We start from the raw sequence: 24,568 nt of genomic DNA on the forward strand, positions 1-24,568 counted from the left end.
ATAGCAACAACAACAGAATAGCGATGCCCACCATGAGTGCCCACTAAATTATCCCACTAAGAGGCAAACATAAGAAAAACCCACACCAAACTTATAGACAGGAAGCAAACCAAAATAATGGAGGAAAACTAAAACAGGGAAGATCAGATAAAGGATTATTTTTCTAGAAAACTGATAGGGAGAACCCTAAAGGTGTTAAACCTCCACTTCTCTCAAGACCACTGGAGCACTGGGCCAGCCATTCTTGAATATCACCTGGGCCAGCCCATACCAGACAGGTGTAACACATACTATCTAAGGAGGTGACACAAATCGGTGTGCCCCGCGTGTTAACGTGCTAACGTCCAACCTCGAAATATATATGGAAAACCAAAGTCCGTAACACCTTCCCCCTTAAGATAACAAATATATCCTATATTTTTATAGGACACATTTGCTCACCACCAACAGAAAACAACTTCCATCTCACAACTTAAATGTGTCACCTTCTCCAATAGAAACATGGTGTCTACTGGCTGTCAAATGTTAAACATGAGACAAAACCGCCACATTTATTGTTTTTGTAAATATGCTGAACAACATGCAGCAATTTCAAAGATTTTACTGAGTTACAGTTCATATAAGGAAATCAGTCAATATAAATAAATTCTTCAGGCCTTAATCTATGGATTTCACATGACTGGAAATACAGATATGACAGCCACAGATACCTTTGAAAAAAGGGGAGTGGATCAGAAAACCAATCAGTATCTGGTGTGACCACCATTTGCCTCATGTAGCGTGACACATGTCCTTCACATAGAGTTGGTCAGGCTGTTGATTGTGGCCTGTAGAATGTTGTTGCACTCCTCTTCAATGGCTGTGTGAAGTTGATGGATATTGGTGGGAACTGGAACACGCTGTCGTACACACATTGATCCAGAGCATCCCAAACATGCTCAATTGGTGACATGTCTGGTGGGTATGCAGGCCATGGAAGAAGTGGGACCTTGTCAGCTTGCAGGAATTGTGTACAGATGTATGTGACATGCATTATCATGCTGAAACATGAGATGATGGCGGCGGATGAATGACACGACAATGGGCCTCAGGGTCTCGTCACGGTATCTCTGTGCATTCAAATGGCCAACAATAAAATACAATTGTGTTCATTGTCCACAGCTTATGCCTGCCCATACCATAACTCCACCGCCATCATGGGACACTCTGTTCACAACAATGACATCAGCAAAACCCTCTCCCACATGACACCATACACGTGGTCTGCAGTTGGCTTATGGTGGCGGCTTATGGTAGAGAAATGAAGATTAAATTCTCTGGCAACAGGTCTGGTGGACATTACTGTAGTCAGCATGCCAATAGCATGCTGTGACATTGTGTTGTGTGACAAAATCACACATTTTAGAGTGGCCTTTTATTGTCCCCAGCAAAAGGTGCACCTGTGTAATGATCATGCTGTTTAACCAGTTTCTTGGATGGATTATCTTGGCAAAGGAAAAATGCTCACTAACAGGGATGTAAACAAAATTGTGCACAAAGTTGGAGAAAAATAAGCTTTTTGTGAGTATAGAACAATTTCTGGGATCTTTTATTTAATCTCATTGAACATGATTATATATATATTTTCCTTTTTATAGTTGCCTGAAAGGTACACGTTTTTAATAAATGGGTAAAATCACGTACATTTCTATAACTCTCATCCCCTTGGAACGAGCCCAACCAAAACAAAGTTAATCTCCAAAATGGAAAAATGTGCCGTCAAAATAAATTGTGAGCCAGGGCTACGCAGTGACTAAATACAAAAGACAAAAACATATTGACTGCCCACTGTTGGATTGTTAGCTTGGAATATACCATACTAGAAATTGTAGATTACTTTACATGTATATGTTGGGGTTTATTTAATTAACTAGGCAAGTCAGTTAAGAACTAATTCTTATTTACAATGACTGCATACCTGGCCAAACCCTCCCTTATCCCAGACGACTCTGGGCCAATTGTGCTCCACCCTATGCGACTCCCGATCACAGCCAATTGTGATACAGCCAGGGATCAAACCCAGGTCTGTAGTGACACCTCTAGCACTGCGCCACTTAGGGTTCATACACATCTGATCCAACATTTTGTTTCGGAGATGCTCTCACAAGAAGAAATGTATTTTTCTCTCTCTCAGTTTTCTGTTTCAACTTAGGAAACTGAGGGACAATGTGCCCTTTCTCTCGGCAGTAATGACAAACTGGCAGATACGAAAAAACAGTTTTCTGCCCATCTTTATCTTTGGGTGCTGTAGAAAAGGATTGTAACCTCACAGTAGGAGGTGACTTCTCTGGATTGCTTTTTGCGTAGGGATAACTACTGGGTGCTTTGTTTGTGAAGGTAGTTTTATGTGACAACACAAACTCATCTGCAACTCATAAATGTAGGTAGCAACCCTTTCGTGAAGGCAATTCTGGAACTGCTCGAGAAGTATGATTTTCTTTAAATCCTCCAGGTCCTTGACCTCTTGAGAACCACAACACAGATCAAAAAGACAAGCTTGTTCCCTTGCGAACTCAACATGGCTTTGTGATTCTGTCTTTCATAAATGACTAAAGACAGAATGCCTCTGGGATCAACTCGTAAGCCCGAAAGATAGCAGCTTTAACAGTGCCTTAATCTGAACTATGGTCAAGAGATAAAGCGCCGTACACTTTCGGAGCTTTTCCCACAGGAACACTTTGGAGGAGCAGTGACCAAATATCACGTGGCCATTTTAGGGATGTAGCAATCCACTCAAGTAAAATATACATCCACCTCCTTTTGTTGAAATGCAGTACAAGCCGACTGCTCCGACCAAAACCAAACTGTTGAGGGTGCAGGATGGCCTGACTTGAGTACTTCCAGATCTATCTCCCTTTGTCTTATTTCCAGCTCCAACTCTTTTAATCAAATGCCATGCGCACGTTCTTCTCGCTCTTGTTCTAGTCTGGCTGCACGTTCACATTTCTTTTTGGGGGGGGCTGCACACTTATCTTGTCTTTTCCTGTGCTTCAACTCTAATTTATGTTGCTCCCATTTTGGCTTTAGTTCTACCTCTCTCAGTTGCACGTATATGGGGTGTACTCTACCACCCGTAGGACCCTTTTCATCATCCTTCCTCTCCAGAAGGATTTCTTCCTCCACCAAAACAGTACAGATCAACTCTTCGACTACTGCTTTTGGATCACCAGATGTCACCCTGATGTCATAATGCTTTGTAATGAGGAGCAGATTTGCCTTCATACATTTATCTAGTATCTCCCATGTAGGGTTTCCAGAAATTCTTCCAAGTTAAAGTCCATAGCTTTAAAAAAATTAGCCTGTGTTATGCAACTTTCAAAATGTTTCAATCAATCTTATAACCCCTCGGGGTGGATGTCAGTCACAGAAACTCAACCACAAAATGTGTATTTTGAACACTCAACTATCTGGGCAAAGCAAAGCGTCAGAGTAGGTGATTACGAGCCCCCATTTTGTTACGTTCCCCAGCAAGAAAACCCAAAACAGGTGAGGTTTTAGGAGGGGTTCTAAAAGGCACTCATGAGGTGTCCACTGATAGTTGCATAGCAACAACAACTGGAACCTAAAAGACGCCCCCCATGAGCACCCAATAAATATGCCCACTAAGAGGCAAACAAAAGAAAAACCCACACCAAACTTTAAGACTTTAAGGAAGCAAACCAAAATAATGGAGCAAAACAACAACGGGGAAGATCAGATAAAGGATTGTTTTTCTAGAATCAAATAGGGAGAACCAACTAAAGGTTCTAAACCTCCACATCTCTCAAGACCACTGAAGCACTGGGTCAGCCACTCTTAAATGGAATGGCATCAAAGAAGTAGTTTCCATGTGGTTGATACCATTCCATTGACTCCATTCCAGCCATTATTATGAGCCGTCCTCCCCTCAGCAGCCTCCACATACCCATAGTCCATTAATGTCCAAAATATCGGAAACAAATCTGCCAGCAAAACAGTATAAGCTTCCAAATCCTTATTTTAATGGCCTGATACATGATACTCCATAATTATCCCTCGTCTAAAATGGGGTTATGTTCATGGACATAAATCTGATGAGCATTAAATCAAAGCCCATTCACAAACTCTTTATATGAACAAGGTAATTGTATTCGTTATCTAAACAATAATTATTAAATCAAATCATAGGGGGAGACAAAGAAATCAATGTTGCCATGGTAACAACTCCCCCACACCCACACCTTGTGCTGGTGGTGACAGGCAGGTCACTTGAGAAAGAGAAACTTTCGATTAAAGGGAGGAAAATGTTACCAGCTTCACTGTTAAAAGGGACATTATGTGTCTAGGAATTTGTAATGTGCTGTCATTAATTTAATCAGAGTGAGCAATGCAGGGATGCTAATAAACATGTCAAATCACTTCTCCAATGGATTTGGAGGAAGATTAATTCACAGTCCCGAGTTATTTGCCTACAATCATTGTCATTATTTAGATTATGACAGAAATCATGATTCATATCTGTTAGGCATAAAAGCCTTCAGATATGAATGAGTAATTGCTCTTTCACTCATGATTCCATGAAGGTCAATCTGTTGTAGCATAAGGCACAACCATTCCATTTAAGGCAAAGCACAGCCCTCATTCCAGCTGACACTTGTATCTGTAACTTTATGGAGGCATTCTGAAAACAAAATCGAGTTACCAAGAGTTTCATAAAATGTGTTTTATGAAAATGCATTTCCTGTCAATCATACAATGTTATATTTAAATTGCATAACCTTTTGTGTTGGCTGAAAAGCAATTTTAGAGAAAGTTAAGCCACAGCAGTTGCTGCTCAGTGATTTCTCATGCTCACTGTGACTTCCTCTACCCAGCTATTGCGATCTTCATTTGATAAACTTTCTTCTTATTATTTATACAATAGACACCTCTCATAAGTTGAAAACCTCTTCTTTGAAAAAAAGGAACCTTATCCCCTTGCAGATAATCATCAATTGGCCAAAGTCAGCATTTATATAGGTGTACCTAGGCTCTACTGTATATCCAGTTTCCCTTTAATATCTACTGAACGCCGCTGAACAAATATGTGCCTACAGGAAGTTACTTCCTGCCTCTTAAAGGAGCTACTATCTCTGTTAAATGGGCCGGTCTAATAGAAAGTGTCAGGTCCTGGCGCAGGCCTCGGCTTCCTCCTCACTCTGAGCAGAAAGATTACATTTTGATTAATTTCTCTCAGTGAGCGCCGGCGGCCATGGGCCTGTTGGGGGAGAGCTGATAGCTGGGCTGTGAGTCGAGGCAGAGACAGAAGGTCACCTCAGCTTTGGACTGCTGCACTGCTGCCAGCTCCACAGTCCAGTAGAGCAGCAAAGAGAACTCAGACACCAGCACTGACTCACCAGCCACCTAGAACATGCTCTGGGCTGAAACATAAATATGACAAATCTCCAGCTGTATTCCCACACACTATGCCAACAGACAGTATTAGGCTTATATTTCAGTCATTAGGGAGCGCTTAATCTGGTTTCAGTTATTGCTCCAGAGCCTCGCCAAATATATCTCTTTAAATTCGATCTCCATTTGTCGCCATAGACTTAGGGGTGTCCCCATTCTGTCAGATTTGACAAATGAAAAAGATTTAGGCAATATTGGCAGAAACACAGACACGGCCAACCTGTGCATTGGCATTTATCTGTTGCACCAGGAATTGTAAGAATAATCCAACGCAATGAAATCACAGCTACTCTCAGTAAATTATTTTCTTGACTTTGATCCATGTAGTTCTTTCAACGCTCCTTCAAAAGCATGGGTTATTAACACATTGGGTCAGCATGCCTATCCTTAAGTGTACGTATACAGGCCCTCTAATGCCAAGGCAGCTGTTTTTTTCTCTCTACACACCTGTGAAAGTGTACATGGTGTTTTTGTGGTCCCCTCCTTCAAAAGGTGTACTCAGTTTGGGGGTTGTCATGGAAACAGGCCTTTCGGATGGGACATGGCGCAGACTACTTCACACATTTTCAAAAGAACTCATTGATTGGCATCACAGTTCCATTCCGATCGTCAGATGCCCATAAACACAGCCTTGCCTTGTGCTCTGTCAGCCCCAACACAACACAGGACATAAGTCTCCCCAAAGGGTCTGTGACATTTAATGACATTTCCTCACAACTCAGAGAAACATAGGGGAAGAGAGAGAGAGAGAGAGAGAGAGAGAGAGAGAGAGAGAGAGAGAGAGAGAGAGAGAGAGAGAGAGAGAGAGAGAGAGAACACCTAGTGCATGTTCTGAGCCATAATGGCAATGGAAATAAAATGTTAGCCAGTTTTGTTGCAGCAATTCAATGACAAATGAAAATGTAACATGGGTAACAACATTTCCTAAATTGATTCAAAAGGTTTGACGGGAAACAATAGGACAAGTGTAATTATGAATATGTCCTTGGTGGTGCTTGCAATGTTGCAAGGTTATTTTACTGGTATCTAGATCCCATAATTTTAGAAAACACCAATACTTGTTCCATTACATTCATAAAGATTCTGTAGCAGATATACTACTTCTACTGCCCTGCTTATTTATTTTTCTGCAGTGAAGTAGTACTTTAGAGTTAGATGAGATGGTCTCTGATGATACAGATAGGGAGGGACAGTTAGAGAAACTGAGAGAACAGAGGGATGAATATGTTATCAGGGGAACACCGACTGAGATGGTCTGATTGCTCTACAAAGCTCTGAGCTGTCAATCAACATCAAACACCAACATAGCCTTCCTGCACGATCAACTCCCAATAGGCCCAGAACTTCTTAGAGACAGAGCCAATGAAATTGTGATATGAACTGAGGTGGGTTTTTTGATTTTCAATGAGAACGCTGTTGAGTGACAGGGGACACACTCTTTTCACACCACTTCGATACAGCTACGACCGGAAGTGACTTTTCATAGCAACTTAGGAGAACATTTTCACTAACCCTAAAACCCTTTTCCTAACCTTAACCTCAGTCTCCTAACCTGCTACGTTAATTATACTAGCCTGCTGCGTAAGTTCTCCTAACCTGCTATGAAAAAGTCACTGCATTGAAGTGGCAGAGGATTCATCATTAACATTCAACATTAACCTTCATTTTCCCTCCTCCTCTTCACCTCCCAGTGAGCTTATTGGTGAAAGAGCAGTTATGGTGGATGAGAAACAGACTGATGTTTGATTCCATCTCTACCATGGAAATCTACATTAATGTAAAAACCAAATGGAGAACTACACATAAACACAAAATCCTTCAGAAGGCTTAGTTATGCACCTCTAGACCCCTGTGAAATTCCATCTCATACTGTATTAGGAATGCAGAGAATTGGAAGCTGCTAGCATCTGTCTGATTAAGGCAGGGCTGCTGACTGTTAGAAATGCAGCAATCTGCGCTGCTTAATTGTGCCCATTATCCATAATCACTTCCTCCTTTGATCTATGATCGGCCACTTCATATTCTCCTCTCCCTGCTCCCCACACCCATCTTGTCTCATCCTGGTGACTGGACAAGACAAGGGTGGACACTGTTGCCCTACATGTCATTAATGGCAGTGGGCAGCATGTAAACCCTGAAGACCTGTCATCTGTGTCCAGTGAAGTCTAGGAGTCAATCAGCTTGGGAGGCTTGTCTTGACATTTATCCCCATATGTCTTCTTCCTGGTTTTCAGACTTTTCATCTGTGGCTTCGGAGGGTTGTTTGCTCCTCGTAGGCTTTTTACAACAGTATTTGGAGACTAAACGGGGAGATATGAATCATGCTCTGATAATTGCTTTTAGCAGCATTTCAATCTCTGTCGTTATATCTCTTCACTCTCTTTAACACAATCTACACTGTGCCTACACCTACTCTCAAACGGATTGACATTATGTCATCCTGTAAAACACATTTTTATCTCCCTGCAGAGGATGTTTTCATTTTTATTCAAGTTTGATACTCATATGGAATTATGGTAAATTAGTGCATACTAATAAATACATTTTCTAAAGTAGATTTTTTTCCTGTTTTAAATATCTGACGTAGCATAGCCTGCAAATAATGACACATGGCCTGGAAATCGTATAAAAAATATGAGGAAAATACATTTTATTTTTGCTTGTTCCTCAATATACAACATATTTGCGTGTGTAAATCACAACAAAATCAGTGATCGTTGACAGATTCTAGCAAAATGAAATAAAATATTCTGAGAATTTAAAAAGCATTATGTCTACTTACCAAGTTAATAAACATTCATATTTATATTGCTGGTTTACAGTGTTTTCTCTGCAAACTTAAGTTCTAAATAAAAAAATAATGTTTACTAATGTCAAAAAAGTTGTTCAAATTATAGTTGATACAACATTACAGAACGATTGCTAACGTTATTCAATAGACAGTATTATCAAGTCTAAACGTACTTTGTCAGCTTATATTGGAGACCATAGACAAATTGGTTTATATATTTCAGTGCACAACAGTTAACAGTTAAACTGTTTTACGAGAAAAAAAACATTGCATTCTCTAAGAATAATGCCAGAGAAAGAAATCTAAATGGATCCAATTCCAGCTCCTGCAAGCTGATCCAGACTGAATCCTTTACAATACCCATGCTGTGCTATCAAAACAAGTACTCAAAATAAAGCACAGTGACTACCAAGTCCTGGGAGCTAAACAAAGTTGTCATATTGAGTGTCAAAAAGGGAGCATGAGAAGAAAGGCAATGTGCTATGCTAAAAATGTGCTATGCTAAAAAGTCTGAAATACTAGTCAGTCCTTCGCCTCATATGAGCAAAGCAGAAAACAGAAGGGAAAAAAAGTCATATTACTGTCACACAAAGAAGCGAAAGAAATGTCCTTGTGCTCCTATAAGAAACTGATTTCTGATTTACCCCACATGTAGTTTCTTTCGCCATATAGTAGGGTCATTCCACGAAATGAGTGCCTTTTGCATCCCTTTGATATTTTAAGCAGAAATTGTGGAACAATATTTAATTTTGAAATTCTGTTTATTAAATGAAGTGCCCTTTATTCATATGGACCACATGGAGAATTAAATTAATCAGATTTTCCATATGAATAAAGACTTGGTAAAACAATTCAGCATTTTTACATGACCCTCTGTGCCCCCTCGGTGACCTGACTTCTAGGAAGATTTGAACCCACTTCACCCCAACATTTCTCCAAGTTTTCACCATCATTGTAAAGTTATACTTTTTTTGGCTATTGTTACTTTGACAAAGTCATTTCAAAAGATGATTATTTATTTAATGTGATTAGTGATTCATTTTCATCTGTCCCTTATTTTTAAGGTTAACCTTAAAACGTAAACTGAACTCTCCTTTTATATATATTTTTTTAAAAAAGTGTAAAAGCAGGTGAGCTGTTTCTACTCTTTTTGGCCATTCTCTGGTGTTTTGGGGTGGACAACTGAGCGGGTGGAAAACTGAGTGGGTTGAAAACTGAGCATGTTACCAATAGACAGGCTAGAAATATTTTAACAACTTCAATTTTGTTGTGAAGCTTGCATTCCCTGTTGTACACAACACACTTCCATTCCCCCTGTCACAAGGGGATTTATGGCTGATATTAGATGAAATCGTCAACCCTGTTACCGTCAACCCTGCTACTTTATTTGGCACTTAATAGACACTTACCATAGTAATTTTGTATTTAACCTTTTGAGATGAGAAAATGTGTTTTTAATGAAGTTCAACATGTGCTCTTTATGACAGAATGATGATATTAGGTGAAATCAAACATTTGTTTTTTACCAAGTTATACTTCTCAAAAGGCACCGAATTGGTGGAACGACCCAGTAGCTATCACCACATATAGTAGCTCTGTGTAGTGTCCACTTGGCTGGGTTTGGTCTCTGAGGAGGAGGACACCTCTTTGTCCTTCTCACTGTCTACCTCCCACAGGTTGATGAGGGGAGGGTAGAGCTCATTGAGTGGGATGGAGGATGTTTTCTGCATGTACTTTTTCAGGGAGTGATTGTAGTTTTTCCTCTTCCACCGCTTGGCAATGTACACAGCCATAGAGGCCAGGCTGATGATGCCGAATATGGTTCCCATGACAGCTGCGAGAGCAGTGTTAGTGCCTTGGTCGGATATCTCCACAGCAAAGACTGCATGCTTCGTTGTGACGTTGACACAAGACTTCTGCGTCTGCTGGTGGATGTTGGAGACGGTGAGACACACCTCATACTTGGTGGCAGGCTGTAGGTGTGTGAGGTTATACTCATGGACATCCACCGGGACCCTGGCTGTGTAGGTGATGTGGGGGTTGTCTATCTTCATGGTGGCAGATGACCACTTGAGGTTGGAGGTCATGACATTGGAGTTGACCTTCCAGGAGACTAGGATAGAGTGGGACTCAGTCTGCTTCACATAGATCTTCATCAGCTGGGAGCTGTCTAAGAGAGTACCATTCACCCTAACAGCAGTCACCCGGGTGTCTGCCCCCTCAACATTTTGTGCCACACAGGTGTACCTGCCAGAGTCCTCTACCTGGATGTGAGAGATGCGCAGCGTTCCTTCACTACTGAGGCTGTACTTCTCAGACATGGTGTCTATCATCACCTTGTTCCCCATGGGCGTGACCCAGTAGATCTCCGGTTCGGGCTGGGACATGGCTCGGCAGTCCAGATCCACAGTCATGCCGATGTCCAGGTTCAGGTGGTTGGGAAATGTGTCGTGGGAGATCATCGGCAGGCACTGCTCTGCTGAGTCCTGCTGGAGCACCTCCCTCACATGCTGCCCTCTGACCTTGGCTGGCATGGCACAGAGCATGGAGAGGGGCTCCATGAAGCGGATGTTGGTCTTGTTGGAGCTCATCCACTGGATGACGCAGTCGCATCGCATGGGGTTGCTGTGGATACTGATCTCACGCAGGTTGGGCAGGAAGTCCACAGTGGACTGGTAGAGGGCGTTAAGGGCGTTGTTGTTCAACATGAGACTCTCCAAGGCGGGGAGGTCACGGAAGGCCTGGCGGTTCACGTAGGAGAACTTGGGGTTGTTAGTGGCTTCCAGCTTGGTGAGCTCAGGGAGGTTATCGAGGGCAAAGCGGTCAATGCAGGCCAGCTCCCCCATGTTGTTAATGCCCAGCTCTTTCAGCCTCAGCATGTTCTTCAAGTCCCCCTCTTGAATTTTGTGCACAGGGTTTTTGTTCAAGTCCAAGAACTTGAGGTTAGGTAGTTTCTGAAGAGCGTTTTGAGGAACTCTGACTAGCTTATTGTCGTAGAAGGAGAGACTCTCTAGGTTATCTAGTCCCACAAAGGCATTTCCAGGAATGTCTGTTAAATCCATTCCAGCCAGAACCAAGCTTCTCAGGTTTACAAGAGGCTTGAAGTTAAACTCCAGAATGCCATCTATAGGGTTTTCCCCAATCATGAGGATCTCCAGATTGGGAGTAGACTCAAACCAGCGGCTGTTGATGGCCTTGAGCCTGTTAGAGTTTAGATGGAGCCTGAGCAGGTTGTGCAGACCAGAGAGGGCATTGGGGGAGATAATGTTGATCTGGTTATGGTTGATGTAGAGCTCTTGCAGGTTGCTGAGGTCCTGCAGGCAGTAGTCAGGCATCTCAGTGATCTGGTTCTCCTCCAGGTGCAGGGTGGTGAGCTGGGACATGTTGCTGAGGCCCACGTCACGGATGCTGCTGAAGTTGTTCTGAGACAGGTCCAACTCTGTCAGGTTGTATAGCTGCTCCAGTTCCTCACTGGTCCTGGCGATGTAGTTGCTCTGCAGGAGGAGCACCTGCGTGTCACTGGACAGGTTGCCTGGGATGCGTGTGAGACGGAGATCATTGCAGTCCACCGTCGTGGCTTCTCTGTAGGTGGACTGAGGGGTGAACCAGGGTCGGATCTCGCATACACACTGCTGGGGACAATCATTATCTCTCTGGATTGAGGATAGTCCAACGGAAAACAGAATCAGGCCAGTGAACAACTGGCCTAGTAAACAGTAGATAAACCTCCCTCTAGCCATGCTGTCTGTCTGCGTTCACCTGTCTAAACCCACAGGGTTGGACACCAGAAGGGGTAGATGAACTTGGAGGGAGCTGTGTGATTGTCATTAACCAGAGGGGGTGTTGACCTGTAGGTGTATCCCTCTAAAATGATCCAGATGGAAAAATATGCCCAGGGGGTTCCAATGAAACAGTTACAGTGTTAGAGTGAGTCTCCCACTGTTCAGTTTTTCTTTCATCAATACCTCAGGACTGCAAGGTGAGTCTGTAAAACAAAGACAAAAAAATGCAAAACAAGACTGAGTCACTATAGTTCAGTTTAACACAAGGACACAAAGGAGCACAAATAGCATAACAAAATTATATGTATGAGACAAAGGGAGTTGATGAAAACTATTGTCAGGGGTATATGTAAGGGTACATACATCCAGTCACATAATATTACCGAAAGTTACATGTCAGTCATGTTAAATATAACATGATTGTAACACAGCTCCTGATGATGTTGAGAGCAAGCCTTCTGTTTACATCTTCATCTGAGAGATTGTTAATATGAATTATGCAACATCTTCAGTTATGAGGAAAAATGTGAAATCAGCTCGTTTTAATGCATGTACAATAATTCAAAAAACACCCATCAGAACTTGTATATTTGGACAAAGATCAAATTCCATTGAGTGCTCTCATCTATCCAATAGGCCCATCATCAGGAATAGATCATTAGCTTCTTCACACATCATTAAATACTCTGAGATACGTAAGTATAAAAAAATTAAAAGTTCCTCGATTATTAATGAAGGGTCCACTGTGTCCTAGTTTTGGTACAGAAATATGATGGATTTCTTTGAACATATTTAGGGTGTTTCTGAGAGAAGTCTTCAGTGAGCATTGCAAGCACAGCATTTTGTTGAACATACCTCACACTTCTCTTCAGCCTCAACAGTCACTTATTCAAATAAATTGTGATAATCCAGAATTATTTTTATCCAAGGGCAGAGATTTAGGGAGAAGGACTAGTCTGGACGGTCTAGTCTGGAGAAGAGCAGCTCATAACAGGAGCACCAGGCATCTGCCATCCCATATAGCACTACAGTTCTGACTCTAACAAATGGGCCACAATACCTTTAAACCTAAAGTGAATATGTTATATCAATTAAAATATACTTTTATTGTGGTAATGTTCTTCAGAATAATGATTTCACTGACTATTGAGTTGGTTTCTAAGCTTTTGCTACCGTCACTAAAGAGTGTTAGTGATTTTCCAGAGGAGAGGCTGGCACATATGCACATTTGAGCAACTACAAGGCTCTATAATTGAGTTCTGAAAGTGGCATGTGGAAATCAATAAGTACTGATTCCTCCCTGAAACTACTGAAGCATTAGGACCATTTGAACTGAGAAGAGGGTTTACATGAGTGCTTTGCTATGAGTACCAACCTTTCCTGTATATGTAGTAAACGTATATAATGCGGAGGTGGGAATCAGAAAGGTCTGCCACCATATCCAGGCTAGCTGGTTCTACCGTGGCGGAGTCCTGTATGGCATTATAATCTTAGCAACACTTAAGAAATCCCCTAACCTAATTAGGTGATTTTACTGAAGAGCGTATCCCTTTCCATGGAAGAGACATACATTAGTACTACAGTGCCATAGGCCTTACAACCAAACAACATCTGTGATCAACACTCACTTAAGAAGATATTGCTAAGAGGCTTTGAAAGAAGAGAGCTGCGTATTCATCGGAGTGCAAAACTGTCTGGCAACAGAGCATGGGTGACATGAAACAAGTTCAAGCTCCTCCTGCACAGGGGGTTTTTCTTCTGGGACAGGGTGAAATAAGGGGTGAAATACTTGTAATACAGACATGTTTCTTATGCTAAGGCAGAGTGAGTGGTTAAGATTGACTTGACCCATCAGGATTAGCGGAGTCAGAAATCAGTCTGAGGAAATGTAACCCTCAGGAGAGATAGAGATCACTGTGTTCTTTAACTACAAATGGCTGTAACCTACCTCATCATGTTTATTCACTGTTTATAAACAGCCATTACTGATAAGCTTAAATAGGCTTAGATGTAGTCAACAGTGCATCAAAAATACAGCAAAGCGCCAATGTCATGCAAGGATGCCTTGCTTCCAAAAGGAAATTGCAGTAAAATAAATCAAGTTGCTGAATCCTGAGGTTTTAGGGCAAGGATCATCAACTAGGTTGAGATATAATATTTGACTAAAACATAATAATTTAAAACCTCGCTTACATTTGTATACAATCCCTATTGTGTGTGGAACAGAGTTCCAAAAATGTAAATAACTTGGAACTGATTTCCTGGTGTTTTTGCAGTATTTCATATCAACAATGAAGAAAAAATAAATAAACAACTTCATAAATGCTGGACAACTACAGCATGTATTCATTTTTGGCTCGGAATACTTGGGTCCAAAAACATGTGTGGGCCGCCAGTTGGGGGAACTCTGTTTTAGAGTATTAAAAATATGCTCACTGGACCCTAAAATGTTTTAAAAAATAAAATAAAATAAAAAATTCTGATATCTATGGGTCAGTGAGGTTAGTATGAGATTCTGTCCATGACTCCAAACCACATTAGAGGGACCATTTCAGTGTGAGAGATTACATTTACGAGGGCATCATTTCATTTAAGACTTTGTATTCCAAACAAAGGCTTTAGTTTAAATATTGTCATTAAGCTTCAAATGAAGGCCTAAGCCAAAGGTTAAACCCATAGATTAATGGGGACTTTTGAGATAGCATAACATAAATCCAATATTGACTCAACCACCATTTTTCTTGTTTATTTCATGCTCTCATAGGTTCCCTTGACAACAATCCAAACCAGTGTACACAAAACCAATGTTGGTGTTTCCATTTTGAAATGTCGGACAGAGATAACAGCGACATTTATCACAAGTATCAAAATAGTTATATTGGAAACATTTCAGTTTTACAAGGGGGTGACATTTAACAAAAGTATATGAAAGTCTAAGTGGGGTGGGAGTATCATTAGTGTAACGGTTTTCTTCCGTTGAAGGAGAGGAGGACCAAAATGCAGCGTGGTTCGTGTTCAATATGTTTAATAAAGACCATAAATGTGAACACTACAAAATACCAAGCAACAAATGTGAAAAACCAAAAAAGTCCTTTCTGGTGCATAGACACAAAGACAGAAGACAACCACCCACAAACACCCAACACAAAACAGACTACCTAAATATGGTTCCCAATCAGAGACAATGACAAACACCTGGCTCTGATTGAGAACCATATCAGGCCAAACAACAAACCCAACATAGAAACACAAAACATAGAATGCCCACTCAGCTCACGTCCTGACCAACACTAAAACAAAGAAAACACAAAAGAACTATGGTCAGAACGTGACAATTAGTGTCTGGAACCATGACAATACAGTTGAAGAGAGCTTGTGAACTTTGCAGATGCTGTATTAATAAACAGCTGTAAAGCTGCGTTGAGACTACCCTGACACAGCCTTGAGCCCTCTGAGCCCACAGAGGGCACAGAGCCAGAGGAAACCCAGCATGCAGAGGAAACCAGCCTTGAAACCTGGCCTCCACATCCACACATCAGGAGGAAGAAAACAACACAACATGGAAGGAAACAGAAAACTCTTTAGCTTGAATCAGGACTGCCTTTGTATCTTCCAATTGGGTACTTAACCTACTTAACCTTACAGTAGACACAGTAAACTATGTGATCCTATGGGTAAGTGATTTGAAGATCACAGGTGTCTGTAGTACTATTGAGATGGAGTATGTGTATGAATTCATATGGGTTCAATGCTACTTTAGCACAGGACATATAACTGCAAAACTCCCTGGTGGACATGATTCTTGGGGATCTATGGTTCCTGGTATGTACAGTAGTCATAGCTTGCCTGCTGTGACAACAAAAATGGCATGTAAAAACCATGAAATGTATTCATTCTGAGTGAGACACCTTTTCTATCCAGAAAATTGTCTGTTCTTTGTCATGAACACAAAGTCCACTTCCACCACTTATGGGTCCCATGGAGGGACATATTTCTTTTGCAAAACAGTCTCGAACAAAATGTGTTTTCAACACCAATAAAAAAGCTATTGTGGTCAATGTTACAGAATGATTTTCTATTTCATTTAAAAGTTTCCATGTTGGCTTTCATTCGATGTAATCATTTTGAATAGATGATAATGACAATAATTGTGCTCTCTTTGGTTTCCGTAAGGACTGTACTCAGTTTACTATAGGTCTAATAGAAGTGAGGTTGAAGTCACTGCATATTTACCTTAATGATGCAGTATTGTGTGAGTCTATTCACATTCAGCTAAACTAAACAAAGGAAGGAAAAATGATCCATTCATACACAGTATTTCAACCAAACCCTAAGGGGACAAGAGCACAATAAATATCTGGTACAGAAATATCTGGTACACTGTCTCAGACTACATATACTATACTAACAGCATAGAGTTTTTTGGAATAAATTGTTAGCTATACTCTTGATATATAGTTATACATTACAATAAAACCTGCATAATCAAACAGAAGAGAATGTCCTGCAACATCTAATAAGTTCACTTCACTTCAGTACCTCTAGTTGTCAGATCAAATAGAATTATGCAAAGAATACATGAATACAAACTGACAGTTGATAAAGATTTGAGTTACAGGATTATTTTTGAATGCTGATGTTTCATGATTTGCTTTGTACCCTGGCTGTCAGACACCAGGTCTTTGATATGTGCTGAGGAGAGAAATCCTTTTTTCCCCCAGGAGAAAGGTGTTTACTTTTCCAATCCTGTGTTCACAGGGCGTAATCCTTCCAGAGATGTGAGCAATAGAAGACAAACAATCCGATCACATAATTCTGACATAATAAGCATAAACAAGATAAGGCTTCCTTTAGGGAAAACCAAATAAATGGAGTAAGTCAATTCTCCACCATCACAAATGGCTCTTCTAAACGGACACTCACACTCAAAGAAAAACTTCCTATGGTGACTTTATGATTAAGTGACAAGGAGCAATATAAAATTAGAAATTAGATTTTCCACACACTCTTTTGGTTCATTTGAGTAGTGCAAACATAAAGTCCAAGATTTAAAAAAACGCTGAATCTGTCATGCTGATTCCTAAAAGCCCTTGAACATTTACACCACTTTAAGAGGCGAACAGTCTGGTGGGCTGGGATTGACAAAGATAATTGGTAACTACCACAGAGAAGATTTTTAAAAACTCAGAAAGGCTTAAAATAACTATATTCCCCTAAAAGTGTGGTAGAGGGGTAATAGGTTACTACATACAGGAGGGTTAAGGGGGAAAACGTGTGTTGTTTCAGAATACAGTATAATACAAGCAGATACAGCTGGCTGGCTGAAGACTGAAGTTATGTCCTGCATAAAAGGGTTCAGCTGCTTCATGTCCATAGCATTAACACGACAAGCTGCATATTGATTGTAGTCTAGATTAGAATATGATAAATTCACCTACATCAAACCAAGGACTGTTAACTCCTCATTTGACACCTCTGCAGAGGTAATAAACTATCTGTGAGACAGGAGTGTTGAGTCTTTCCAGTAATAAGAACACTGTAAAGGGAAGTGTTACCTGAAATGTATGCTTGTATTTGTAGCCTGTGCCCTCCGCACTGAGAAAATACAAAATACAACAGCAATGTCCAACTACTAAGCCTGGGGGGTTTGGGCCCATAAGCCCACTGTAAAAGTTACACTCTGCACAGAATGATTCCTTCAGCAGATTATGAGAACATAATTAGTTTAACAGCTGCCTAGCCTGCACCATGCCTTACCTCTGAGATACTAATGTGTTGACCCTTTTTACAAGAATAATGGGAGAAGCATGAGCTGCAACACCCTCCACTCCCCCTCCCCTCCCTTTCCATCCCCAGCCCCCCCTCTCCCCAGCCCCAAGGGAACTCTCTTTTCCATGGTGGAGGACATTGTAGTATTCTCAATGTCTCCTAATAACCCTGCCTGGTGGACAGACACACACACCCTATTATCAGGCCTTTGTGTGTGTGTGTGTGCTTGTTGGAGGGGGAGTTATGCCCACAGGGTTTACAGAAAGAAAAAAAAGCCAAAACCTTCTTCAGGCACCTTGCCACTCCTCTTCCCCTCCTAATACTTTGTTATTTGAGTTTTCAGAAATGGATGTCCCAGCTGTTCACTGTCTGTTTCTCAAGATCCATCTGACATGAGATGGTATCCCAACATATCACATAGGGCTCCAAACAAGGTCCAGTGTTGTCTTTAGGATGACATCTCTTTATTTGACCTGCTGTAAGAAAAGGTCATACTCAACACTTTATTTTTCAGTGTCTATGTCATATTGCCAACACTGACTGAGGCTCAGTGGGCAAAGTGATGATTTGGTACTTCTAGCACAGGCAACTTGATACCATAGCAACCAATTAATGACAGGGTATAAAACAATGGAACTCTGTATCTAAGTGATAGTCACGAATTACAACTTTAACAGACTGACTGATAACACAACTGAACTCCTTAACACTCCTGCTGTGTTCCGGTCGAATTGGACCAATTTACAAGTTTTCTCTCTGAAAAATGTAGTTAATTTAATCTGATTGTCATAAAGTTCCATGACTTTGTCCACACAGGGCATCTGAACACACAAAATACATGTTGATGATTTTCATTCAATTTTGGGTGTTTTATTTAACTTTTGTACACCTGTGGTGTTCCTGGTCAAATATGACCGGTCATTAGAAATGATTGGGTGAGACTACAATTAGTGTATAAAATTGAGTTCAGGCACATGCCCATTCACACTTCCTCTCCCAGACCCCCGCATGCATGTGTATTTGAGCACACACACACACACACACACACACACACACACACACACACACACACACACACACACACACACACACACACACACACACACACACACACACACACACACACACACACACACACACACACACACACACACACACACACACACACACACACACACACACACACACACACACACCTCACTCCCCTTCTTGGCTTCCATGGCAACCCCCACGGGAACATTTCCCCAATAGAATATTCTCCCCACAGGAACCACACCTGTTGGCATTCTCACAAACAATGGCAACATTGTTTCAATAATATATAGAACTTTTCTTGCAGCTCTGGTTTATGAAGCTTTTTTGAGGCCTTGCTCACAGTTCCTTCTGTGGCAGCACAGTGATCCAAACGATATACTGTATGTGAGACTCCTGAAACATACTGCAATATATTTGATCATGACACTGGTTAGGAGGAGAGTCCTTGTAAACGTTGACACAAAGTAGTCTCTTATAAATAGCACAATATGTTTCATCTGATTATTTGTTACAGTAAAAAATAATCCATGTATTATGCTTTTTTAAACTAAAAAACAAGTTATATGAGCCCAGGTCAATGAGGCCTACAGGCCATGAATAGAAAATAGAAGTTCAAAACTTGTAATGTTCACAAGAACTTAAGTTGGTAAAAAGATCTAACATAACATTAGGTGATAATATATGTATTATTATGGATTTATAATCAGCTATAATGGGGCGGTCATTTTGGACCAGGAACACAGAATGAATTAAACATGAAACGAACACAACAAGAGGGTTAAAACAGTACCAGAGATACTGTTTCACTACCATAGGCTAGCCTTAGTGTTGTTAATACTGTTGTACATTCATACTGTTTCACTACCATAGGCTAGCCTTAGTGTTGTTAATACTGTTGTACATTCATACTGTTTCACTACCATAGGCTAGCCTTAGTGTTGTTAACACTGTTGGACATTCATACTGTTTCACTACCATAGGCTAGCCTTAGTGTTGTTAACACTGGTGGACATTCAAAGATACTGTTTCACTACCATAGGCTAGCCTTAGTGTTGTTAACACTGGTGGACATTCAAAGATACTGTTTCACTACCATAGGCTAGCCTTAGTGTTGTTAACACTGGTGGACATTCAAAGATACTGTTTCACTACCATAGGCTAGCCTTAGTGTTGTTAACACTGTTGGACATTCATACTGTTTCACTACCATAGGCTAGCCTTAGTGTTGTTAACACTGGTGGACATTCAAAGATACTGTTTCACTACCATAGGCTAGCCTTAGTGTTGTTAACACTGGTGGACATTCATACTGTTTCACTACCATAGGCTAGCCTTAGTGTTGTTAACACTGGTGGACATTCATACTGTTTCACTCCCATAGGCTAGCCTTAGTGTTGTTAACACTGTTGGACATTCATACTGTTTCACTACCATAGGCTAGCCTTAGTGTTGTTAACACTGGTGGACATTCATACTGTTTCACTACCATAGGCTAGTCTTAGTGTTGTTAACACTGGTGGACATTCAAAGGGTGAATAAGAAGCTTGTGAGACAACAGTTTGAGTTAACCTCAGCTATTACACAGGAGCAACAGCTGCAAAACGGCAGAGGCGTTTCTTAAAATGACTATAGGCTACCCCACTCCCTGCCCCCCTTTAACAACCCCGTTCTCTTGACTTTTTTTTATTGAAGACCTGTCTCCTGTTCGATTTATTCTGCCGATAATGGAAGAATCGAGACATTTGCCGACATGCATTCACACGTATATGCAAAGCACATTTTTGCAACGTTGCAGCGGTAAGCGGTGCCGCAGGATGATCAAAGTTTGTTTCCGAGCATGTTATTTGACGCATTGAGATTGAAAATGTAATATTTCTGATCGGGATATAGCCAAATCACAATAATATAAATGCAGATATAGAACAGCAGATGCAGAGTAGTCGTAGGGCTACTCCTGATTAATTATATAGATAGCCTATAATATGACATTATTATAGAAACCGATTGCCTATTAGTTATTCCTTCGTATAATATTGCACTTGTGTCCCTCCAACCCATGCACAGAAAGCCCTTGCAGAGATGCAGTAACGGTAGGTTGTTGGCAAACAAATATCATTTTGTTAGGGAAAATGATCAATTTCCATAAAAATTGATAGCCTTACTAGCTATTACCCCCTGGCCACAACCTTATTGTGGAGGTAAGTGTCCGGCAACAGAGTTCCTGCTTCCATAACATTCACATCCACCTGTTCTCATACTACTGCACAATACCTCGAAAGGGGATATAGCAGGCTACAGAAGAAGCAGCTTCAGTTTAACATATTCTGACTTTGTTCATGCAAAATAAATCATGTGAAGTATAGGGCTCACCTCATTGACATGCAAGCCTCTCTCTTCTCAGTTGCATCCCGTTTATTTGGACATCAGTAACTTAAGGTTTGCGCAAATAGCCTTCACCTCTATGCGTCAATAACCTACATACCCAACAAATAAATCCAATAAATACATAGATAGCCTAATCGGATTCCTTCAATATTATCGTGTAAAACATTTCTTAATCTATTCCATTCAAGCAGCAACGGGTAGCCTATTTACAGCGGTTTGTCGTTTATATATTCATCCAGGCACGGTTCCCATGTAGGCTAACCTTGAGGAGAGCATGGTGTAGATTGTAGAGACATCTAAACGCTTCGAAACGCCACCTGCAACCTCACTGACTAGTTGTCTGCGGATATTCTACTCTTCGACCGTAACCTAGTGCTCCTCCAAGGAAAATATGAGAACCGCTGTCCAAACGAGTCAGCTGCTTCCGATTGGCTGCTGGATGGTGCTGGTCATTCTCGCTCAAGCAGAGCACCATCTGTTCGAGGATTGTTATGTGGCAAACATAGGCAGGCGCTAGGTCTGCGCAGTGGGAGAACGCCAAGGAGGGAGTGTTCTTTTTCTTGCTTTTTCTTGTGATAAAGTCTCTCCCCCCCCCACACACACCTCTTCCATCCTTTGGTGTTTGAAATGGTGCTTCTGTTGGGAGACAGTGTACCTCTTTGTTTTGCTCTTGTTAAGTTCCTCTAATTAGAGCTGTTTAATATGCAAACCATAATTTGTTGCTTTTCTTGCCTGAATGAATACCTTTATTTAACCAGGTAGGCTAGTTGAGAACAAGTTCTCATTTACAATTGCGACCTGGCCAAGATAAAGCGTAGCAATTCGACAACACAGAGTTACACATGGAATAAACAAAACATACATCCACCCATCTCCATCCTACATCAATATTCTGCTCTCTTCACATTCATGCACATTCATTGCTGGGAAACTTGTATTTATTGGCCCCTTTACACTCCAAGCAATCCATGTCATGTTGTATACAGTAGGCCTAAATGTTGTGCCGTTTCTGTCAAACAATCCTTACCGTGCTCTGTAAATGTCAAAATGGTCAAATGTATTTTCAAGAATGTCACTTTACTTGATTTCATGATAAAGCCTTGATGTAAAGAGAGCAGGAGATGGATGGATGTAAAGAGAGCAGGAGATGGATGGATGTAAAGAGAGCTGGAGATGGATGGATGTAAAGAGAGCAGGAGATGGATGGATGTAAAGAGAGCTGGAGATGGATGGATGTAAAGAGAGCAGGAGATGGATGGATGTAAAGAGAGCAGGAGATGGATGGATGTAAAGAGAGCAGGAGATGGATGGATGTAAAGAGAGCAGGAGATGGATGGATGTAAAGAGAGCAGGAGATGGATGGATGTAAAGAGAGCAGGAGATGGATGGATGTAAAGAGAGCAGGAGATGGATGGATGTAAAGAGAGCAGGAGATGGATGGATGTAAAGAGAGCAGGAGATGGATGGATGTAAAGAGAGCAGGAGATGGATGGATGTAAAGAGAGCAGGAGATGGATGGTGGATGTAAAGAGAGTTCTCCCACTGGAGATGGATGGATGTAAAGAGAGCTGGAGATGGATGGATGTAAAGAGAGCTGGAGATGGATGGATGTAAAGAGAGCAGGAGATGGATGGATGTAAAGAGAGCAGGAGATGGATGGATGTAAAGAGAGCAGGAGATGGATGGATGTAAAGAGAGCAGGAGATGGATGGATGTAAAGAGAGCAGGAGATGGATGGATGTAAAGAGAGCAGGAGATGGATGGATGTAAAGAGAGCAGGAGATGGATGGATGTAAAGAGAGCAGGAGATGGATGGATGTAAAGAGAGCAGGAGATGGATGGATGTAAAGAGAGCAGGAGATGGATGGATGTAAAGAGAGCAGGAGATGTGTGGGTGGGGTGGGGGGTGGGGGGGGGGCAGGCAGAAGACTTTCTCACAAGAAAAAAATCAAGAAAAAGAACCCTCCCTCCTTGGCGTTCTCCCACTGCCTGTTCTCCAGAGGTGCTCCAGTGATGCTCCAGAGGTTCAATGTTCAATTACAAATTTGTAAGCTTTGAAGATCCTGGATTGTATCTTTAAGTGTTCTTCACTTTAAAGCACCATAATCCCAATGCACTCCACCACATTATAGAGACGAGACATGCACACTCTTGATATCTAAGGTTTATAACTGCCTAGTAATTTACTACGGTTGAAAGTGAACATGTCAGGTTGAAACTAAAATCATTGCAGGTTTAAAGCTTTAATCCTGAACCATATCTACCATCTATCTAGGATCCCTAGGCATAAAAAGACATATGCATTTGTGGACTGATTGACTGGTCAAACATGACACATTAAGGACTGATACCAAGCATTTAATTAACAAAATTAGTCTGAGTATTCCTCCTTTCTGGAAGGAGAAACAAAACAGTTTAAATTGTAGGCTACACCAAGAGGTAGATTTTGCAGAATGTGCATGAGCCATGGTTTCAAAGCAGGTAGGAGGCAGGTGGGGAGAAAAGGTCTTATTTTCACTTCTCCTCCCATGCCCACGTCCATTCGTCCGTCCCTGCCCACATAGAGAGAGGAAGACAGATGGCAAGCTCTGGCCCTGTCAGAGAAAGGCTGCAGTGAAAACACAGGCTGTCTGGAGCTGGATGGGCACAGATGAATTCATCAAATAGGTAGAGAGGAATGTAAGGAAGAAGCCTGCATCTTGCACCGCTACCCCTCTCTAGGCATATCACGCTGGGATGTCTGTACCCTCTCACTCTCTCTAGGCATATCACGCTGGGATGTGTGGACAGTAATGCTCCAGTAATGATAGACTATTGGGAAAGCGCGCCATGCTTTAATTCCGGTGATTTGTATTCTCTGTATCGATGCCTGCTATTGATTCCTCCCATTAACTTGTGCATTAAACAGTGTGGTTTATCAGGCCCTGTCAACTGCCCAGAGGATGAGTCTCTGTGAATACCAAAGTCCACATCACATAACCAGCTTCAAAGGAGAGCTTGGGGAGCAGAAACAAAACACATTTGTGCTCTGTGTCTCAGTTTCTAATACCGCTTGATCTCACAAAGGAACAGCCTCTGGAATGACCAAATCGCTATCGCTCTCACAGCTGCCAGCTGCAATTGAATGACTGGGTTGTTTATGGGAAATGTAAGGGGGAGTGAGGGGGAAACTAAAACAGCTCAGAATATGGACTATGTAATGAATACTTAATAGTAACTAATACTTTTTAAGAGTGCTTTGATATACAGATGTAGGACCTTAATTTGAGCTACAGCAAGATAATCATCCTGCAGAAACAGGAAATGGAAATGATCATGTGGATTAAAATTAATGGACAGTTTTGAAAGGGTTGATACA

The 24,568-nt window shown here is 41.3% G+C and overlaps 1 protein-coding gene across 1 annotated transcript; it reads right to left on the minus strand.

Moving 5' to 3' along the window:
* Window positions 1–8,069: 8,069 nt before the first annotated feature.
* On the minus strand, window positions 8,070–21,684 carry LOC124004025 (leucine-rich repeat neuronal protein 1-like). The gene is made up of 2 exons (XM_046312758.1): window positions 21,196–21,684; window positions 8,070–12,224 (listed from the first exon to the last, which is right to left on the minus strand). Exon 2 carries the CDS (start codon window positions 11,977–11,979, stop codon window positions 9,817–9,819), a length of 2,163 nt encoding a protein of 720 aa, XP_046168714.1. The 5' UTR covers window positions 11,980–12,224; window positions 21,196–21,684; the 3' UTR covers window positions 8,070–9,816.
* Window positions 21,685–24,568: the final 2,884 nt, after the last annotated feature.

The sequence above is a fragment of the Oncorhynchus gorbuscha genome, linkage group LG18 (assembly GCF_021184085.1).
Source record: "Oncorhynchus gorbuscha isolate QuinsamMale2020 ecotype Even-year linkage group LG18, OgorEven_v1.0, whole genome shotgun sequence".
Taxonomy (NCBI): domain Eukaryota; kingdom Metazoa; phylum Chordata; class Actinopteri; order Salmoniformes; family Salmonidae; genus Oncorhynchus; species Oncorhynchus gorbuscha.

Bases quoted from the DNA above. Each gene is read 5' to 3' on its own strand.
- LOC124004025 (XM_046312758.1), bottom strand. From the start codon at position 11,979: ATGGCTAGAGGGAGGTTTATCTACTGTTTACTAGGCCAGTTGTTCACT.